General features: G+C 26.7%; 1 protein-coding gene across 1 annotated transcript; it reads right to left on the reverse strand.

Moving 5' to 3' along the window:
• Window positions 1–4,033: 4,033 nt before the first annotated feature.
• LOC111675121 (40S ribosomal protein S3a) lies at window positions 4,034–5,447 on the reverse strand. Its single transcript, XM_023435855.2, has 2 exons — window positions 5,048–5,447; window positions 4,034–4,619 (listed from the first exon to the last, which is right to left on the reverse strand). The coding sequence occupies exons 1-2, from the start codon at window positions 5,386–5,388 to the stop codon at window positions 4,154–4,156; spliced, it is 807 nt and encodes a 268-aa protein (XP_023291623.1). The 5' UTR covers window positions 5,389–5,447; the 3' UTR covers window positions 4,034–4,153.
• Between the last annotated feature and the right edge of the window lie 1,664 nt (window positions 5,448–7,111).

Raw genomic sequence — 7,111 nt, forward strand, 5'->3', positions numbered from 1 at the left:
AAAAGATGGAAATACACATATTAATATAACTGAAATTTGTAAAATTTATAAAGAAAATAATTTAAATAGTTTTTCATAAAAATCAGAATGGATTTGTGTCATTTATAATTGAAATGATGGGGAATCCGAAAAAGTTTCATCATTAAAGACTACACTAAGAAAAATCGTTTTAGGGCAGGAAAATAATCCATTAAATATATTTGCTTTTTTACAATTCTCCTTCAGTATTGAAGTTTTCTTTTGTTTAATATAAGATAATTTACCTTTTTAAAGAGAAATCCAAAAATTCACTAGCCTTGAGTCAGTTATTTTCTCAGATTTTCTAAAAAAGAAGGAAACACATATTAATATAAAAAATGTTTATAAATTTATAAAAAATAAAATAAATAGGTTTTTATAAAAATCAGAATGGATTTGTGTCATTTATTAATGAAATGATGGGGAATCCGAAAAAATTTCATCATTAAACACTACACTGAGAAAGAATCCTTGCAAAATATACAAATAATTTCGAGTAGAAAAATAATCTATTAAATGTTTGCATTTTTACAAACAATTGTCTTTCAGTTATGAAGTTTTCTTTTATGCTTAACAAGAAATAATTTACCTTTTTAAAAAGTAATCCAAAAAGTCAATAGCCAAGATGTTTTTATAGATTTTCTAAAAAAAAGAAGGAAATACATTATTAATATAAGTTTTTTAAATTTATTAAGAACATAATTTAAATATATTTCATAAAATATCAGAGTGAATTTGTGTCATTTATTAATCAAATGATGGGGAATCCGAAAAAGTTTCATCATTATAAAAAAAATGTTTGCAAAATATTTAAAATACGAAAATAATTTATATTTTTTTGCAAAGATTTTTTTTAGTTTTTAAAGTTTTCTTATGCAGAATAAAATTTAATTTACCTTTTTTTAAGTGAAATCAAAAGCCAAGTTAGTTATTTTCTCGGAATTTCTAAAAAAATAAAAATAAAAATAGTTATATTAATATAAGAGAAGTAAAATAAGGCATAGTTTTTTACAAATCTTTCGAGTAATATACACATTCGCTTACATGCTCGATAAATTTTTATAAATAAAATTTTTGTTTAAAGAAAATTTTATAAAATTATTGAAATTTGTAACATGTAAGCTGAATATATTAATCAATAGCATTCAGAATGGATTTAGTGTCATTTATTGTTCAAATGATGGGGAATCCGAAACAATATCATCATAAAAATTTTATTAAAAAAATATTAATAATTACAATATTTTGCTTACCTTAATTGAAAATCTCATATTATCTTCCATAAGATATCAGCATTTTTTCCAAATCTGTAAAAATTAAACAAAAACAAATTGTAAGTTAAACGACTTTAATTGCTTAATTTTCTGTAGCTAATAAAAAATTAATGTTTAATTGAAATCAGTAATTTAAATTTGCGTTGGTTCGGGAAAATTTTCTTCATGGCTTATCAAAGCGAGCTGGGTTAGGGTTTTCATCATTTTATCAAAATATGTAAAAATAAAATATGATTTAAAATTGATAAATGCTTACCTTTTCTATATGTTTATGGAGTTATAGCTCTATGGTTTAGTTTATGTAACAAATCTGGAAATACAAATAAAATATTCAAGTTTAGTGATATGAAATTTAACAACTAATTGTAAATTTAATCATCTTTTTAAATTAAATCAGTAATTTAAATTTGCGTTGGTTTGGGATAGTTTTCTTCATGGCAGATCAAAGCGAGCTGGGTTAGGGTTATCATCATTTTAAAGTTTTTACCGTCATAGCTTGATTTACGTGGTACATAATTGTTTGCAGTAAATTGCAAAATATTTATGAAAATACATAAATTTAGTTTAAAATTGTTCATACTTAAGATAGGAATAATTCTACTTAAATTAAGTAGAAACTCCAGATTGAAATGATTAAACTTTTTAAGGCGTAAATCGAGTTATAACTGTTTTATTTTTTATAAATTTTAAATTGAATTGCTTACCTTTTTGCATGATTCCCAATGCATATTAATGTCTGTTTATTTCATCAAATTTGGCTATATCGTTTAATATCTGCAATAAATGAAAAATTCTAATTAATAAATAGAAATTGAAAGATTTTCGAAATAAATTAAATTAATATAAAATCAGCAATTTAAATTTGCGTTGGTTTGGGATAGTTTTCTTCATGGCAGATCAAAGCGAGCTGGGTTAGGGTTATCATCATTTAACAAAGTCTGTACAGTAATCCCTAGATTTACGACGTAGTATTTGTTTTTGGAAAATTAAATTCATTCAAACTTATAAATTTAAGAATAATACTTCTTGAGTATAAGAAGAAAATCCAAATTGAAAGGATTAAAATTTTTGTATGCGTAAATCGAGTTATAAACTGTTTTATATTTATACTTTTTAAATTAAATGCTTACCTTCATAAATGATTCCCAATGCCTATTAATGTTTGCTATTTAATCAAATTTTCGGTTAACTGTTTGATATCTGTAATAAAAAAGAAACAATATTTCTGATTAATAAATAGAAATTGAAAAGATTTTTAAAATAAATTAAGTGTATATTAATCAGCATTTTAAATTTGCGTTGGTTAGGGATAGTTTTCTTCATGGCTTATCAAAGCGAGCTGGGTTAGAGTTTTCATCATTATATAAAATTTAAAAAGAGTACATTTGTGTTGTTGCATGCTTACCTTTAAAGAAAAGTTTTAGACATCCACCAATTTAAGCAAATCTATTTAAATGTCCTTTAAAATCTGTAAATATTAAAAAAAAATAAGGATTAATTTTGTTATGTTACAAAAAAAGTAGCATAGGAAGTGTAAGCTAATGTTTAATCAGTTCTACTATCTAGATGAAATAGCTTACATTATTTGGATTCAAGTTTCAAAAAAATTGCATCATTTTAAATAAAATTTGTAATCAAAGAGTAAGAAGTTTTTGTAAAATCAAGTTAAACGTTTTTTTTTTCAATAGTCTTTTAGTAACACGCTTAATTAAAGTTAATTTTAATTAAATATTTTTAATCTTCTACTCTTTGATTGGTTAAATATTTATATACCTATATTTTTTATTTAATTTTATTAAAAAAAAAAACTCACCTAAATTGTATTTAAACACGTGGCAATACATTAAATTGATCTGCCTGCATTTAAAATTCATCTGAAATAATAATGAAAAATAATAAATTAGTTAATAGTAAAAAAAAAAAAATAAAATAGTTTTTTTTTCTAAATTATTTTAATCAGATTTATGTTTCATCAAATCTCTTCAAGAGTAGCAAATAAATAAAATAAACATCATAATTCTAGTTCTAAATAAATAAATATTACATATTAACAACAATTACCTTTAATTTTTGAGACAGAAAATTTTCCTCTGCAGAGTTCAGTTAAACTTTTAAATCTAAAAAATAGAAAAAAATTTCAATTATTTTTCAAATTCATAAGATTTCAAAATAATTTATTTTTTATTTCTAAAAACTAATCAGATTGGTATTTTCATCAAGTCTTATTCAAGAGTAGCAAATAAATTAAAAACATCATGATCAAAAGTAATTATTAAATAAAATAATAATTTTCAAACTTACATTTTTTGTTGAAGTAGACAAAAGAAACACGTGTTTTTTCCAAATATCATGATAAACAAAGGCCAGTCTAAAATAAAAAGAAACTACGATTAAATACATTTAGTTTTTCTTTTATAAAAACATTTTAAGCAAATGTTTCTTTTTTTTTAAATCAGTTAAAAGTTGTCATCAAATAAATATTTTTTTTATTTATCAGCGACGAAAAATAATAAAACATCATTTTATTAAATACAATTTGTTAAAGTTAAAAATTAAACTTACTTTATTTCTGCTGCTTCCATTTTGTAAGATGTTCTCCCTGCTAGTGTTGAATGCTAACTGAAAATCTGTAAAGAAATTAGAAACGAAGACACTTCCCTCTAGGTATACAACTACAACAATGTAAACAACCCTCCCTTGTTATTTGTATAAAGATATCATAAATAAACTAAACTACCAGATTTGTTTTTTTTTTTAACCAAAACTTTTTTGTTAAAGTTCCGTTTCCATTTCTTTTCATTTTCTTGTTTATACAAAAATGTATGTTAATTATTTGTGGATGTTATATACTTAAAAAAGGCTTAAACAGACTCTTGTACTGGAGGTTCATAACCTTCGGGTCTTTCAATGACAGCACCTTCAGCTGAAACAACAGCTTCGGTACCTTTGCCGCCACCATCACCGTGCAATTCCAACAATTTGGACAAATCGAAACGGGGCTTCTTCAATACCTTAACTTTGCGGATGTAAACATCGTGCAATGGGTAGATACGTTGGCAGATCTTCTCAATATCCTTGGCAATAGAATCCAAAGCCAATTTGCCAACCAATTGTTTCAAGTCGGAGGTGGTGACTTCATTGGTGATGATTTCGTGCATCTTGGCGCGAATTTTGCGGACCTGAGAGTGTTGAGCATAGCAGGTCTTGCGTTGGGATTGTTGATCCTTAGCAGTGAAGCCAATGCAGAAAACACGGAGCAAATAACCGTCAGTGGTCTTGGCCTCAACAATACCTTCAATGAGGGTTTGCCATTTCTTGACCATAGATCTGAAAAGGCCAAACAAAAGTTGTTGATCAAACTATGGTTTTAATATACAATAAACATTATTATTAACATATGTAGTTGCTTTTTTTTTGTGAATGTTTGATTTACAAATCCAAACAAATTTATACACAAACATTCCTTTTTTCTTTTTTTTCTTTTTCACATGCACACACATTTATAATCTAGTAAAACCTCATGGTTTTATATTTTTATTATAACAGCTGAATTTTTTCAACAAATATTTATGTTTTTCTTGTTATTTACAATTTTCATCTATTTAAAGTCCATATTTTAATTATTTTCAGTTAATTTTTGCTGTTTTTCTTATTTTTTTTTTCATTAGTAATCTTTTTTTCACACACCCATACAATCACACTTTGTATATACACTAGCATTTGTTTTTTTTCACTTTTTCGTTTTACAACATTACCTGTATTTGTCGGTGGTCAAATCCATACCATGGAAATTACACAAAATGTTACGATCTTGTACATCTTCAGCGATGAGACGGAATTTACGGAAAGAACGTTCGGAATCGTTGTCCTTTTGCAAATCACCCAAAGCAACTTCGAACACACGGCCCTTTAAGTAGTCAGAGGCGATTTTCTGACCCTGGGTACGGTTAACCAAGGTTTTGCCAATTTGGCGAGTGGCAAACATGTTAGGGGCTTTAACATCATACCAATCTTTACGGGAGAAGGGATCAACAACCTTCTTTTTGCCACCTTTTTTGCCTCCTTTGGAGAGACCCTTATTTTTACCGACCGCCATCTTCAGAGTTCAAAGCGGAAAAAGATCGAATCACGTTGCTGACGTACTGTCAAAAGAAAGGAAGTTAAAAATTTGCCCACTGAACAGTAATTTTTTCGTTAAAAATTGACATTTATGACCAGTGCTGCCAGGCGATGCTGTGAAAAACCAAAACAATGCTTGTTTATTGAAGTTATTGGGAATGTTTACAAACAATTAATTATATATAATATTATTTTATGTTAAAAAAGGTGTTTGCATGTTTACAATTATAATTTGAATAGCATATTTATTTATTTGTTATTTATTAAATTGCCACTTATTTAAATATGGCAACATGGTTGCATAAAATTTTAACGAAATTTATCCGAACACTTCCTTAACTGTCAGTGCTATAATTGCAACGCTGGATTAATTTATGTCTAACAGTGTTGATTATCCTACGGTTTTTCATAAACTCCTAATTCAAGTCGCTGCTTTTACAAAAAAAGATTTTATAAAAGAGGGATCAAATTTACGCACATAAAGAAAACAACCCGACGAAAAATAAAACAAACCGTAACAGCTGTTTTATCAAAATAAACATTTTTTTTTGGTGTGGTGAGTTATTTTTGTTTACAAATATGTGTTTCTGCACGTGGAAAAGACGCAAAAACTCGTTTTCATTATTTACATTTTCAATATGTGTTTAAGCACGTGGAAAAAATTCAAAAAAATTGATTTTCATGATTTACATTAAAAAAAAATATTTTTGATCAATTAAAATATGTGTATAAATGTGGAAAGGAACAAATCTGATAAAATATAAATATAATTGGGATTATATCGTTACAGAATGCCTTTTAATAAAAAACATTCAAAAAATGTTACTATGGTCATATATATAAAATGATATATAAGTGATATCGGACGATCTTGTGCACGATAAAAACCTATATAGAACTTTAAGTTGGAAGTGTAGAAATCGGATGGCATACATTTTTTTCCGGATTTCATCGTTCTAGGGTGTGTACTACAACAACAAACTTTTTTTTACAAAAAAAGTTACTATAGCCGTATATATAAAATGATATATAACTGCTATCGGACGATCTTGTGCACGATAAAAACCTATATAGAACTTTAAGTTGGAAGTGTAGAAACCGGATGGCATACATTTTTTTCCGGATTTCATCGTTCTAGGGTGTGTACTACAACAACAAACTTTTTTTTTTACAAAAAATGTAACTATGGCCGTATATATAAAATGATATATAACTGCTATCGGACGATCTTGTGCACGATAAAAACCTATATAGAACTTTAAGTTGGAAGTGTAGAAATGGGATGACATACATTTTTTTCCGGATTTCATCGTTCTAGGGTGTGTACTACAACAACAAACTTTTTTTTTACAAAAAATGTAACTATGGCCGTATATATAAAATGATATATAACTCCTATCGGACGATCTTGTGCACGATAAAAACCTATATAGAACTTTAAGTCAGAAGTGTAGAAATCGGATGATATACATTTTTTTCCGGATTTCATCGTTCTAGGGTGTGTACTACAACAACAAACTTTTTTTTAAAAAAAAATGTTACTATAGCCGTATATATAAAATGATATATAACTGCTATCGGACGATCTTGTGCACGATAAAAACCTATATAGAACTTTAAGTTGGAAGTGTAGAAATCGGATGGCATACATTTTTTTCCGGATTTCATCGTTCTAGGGTGTGTACTACAACAACAAACTT

Source organism: Lucilia cuprina, chromosome 5, assembly GCF_022045245.1.
Source record: "Lucilia cuprina isolate Lc7/37 chromosome 5, ASM2204524v1, whole genome shotgun sequence".
Taxonomy (NCBI): Eukaryota; Metazoa; Arthropoda; class Insecta; order Diptera; family Calliphoridae; genus Lucilia; species Lucilia cuprina.

Excerpts from the sequence above, each read along its gene's own strand:
- LOC111675121 (XM_023435855.2), bottom strand. The coding sequence starts at position 5,388 with ATGGCGGTCGGTAAAAATAAGGGTCTCTCCAAAGGAGGCAAAAAAGGT. Across the intron at positions 4,620-5,047 it reads TTGACCACCGACAAATACAG|ATCTATGGTCAAGAAATGGC; the intron begins GTAATGTTGTAA and ends TGGCCTTTTCAG.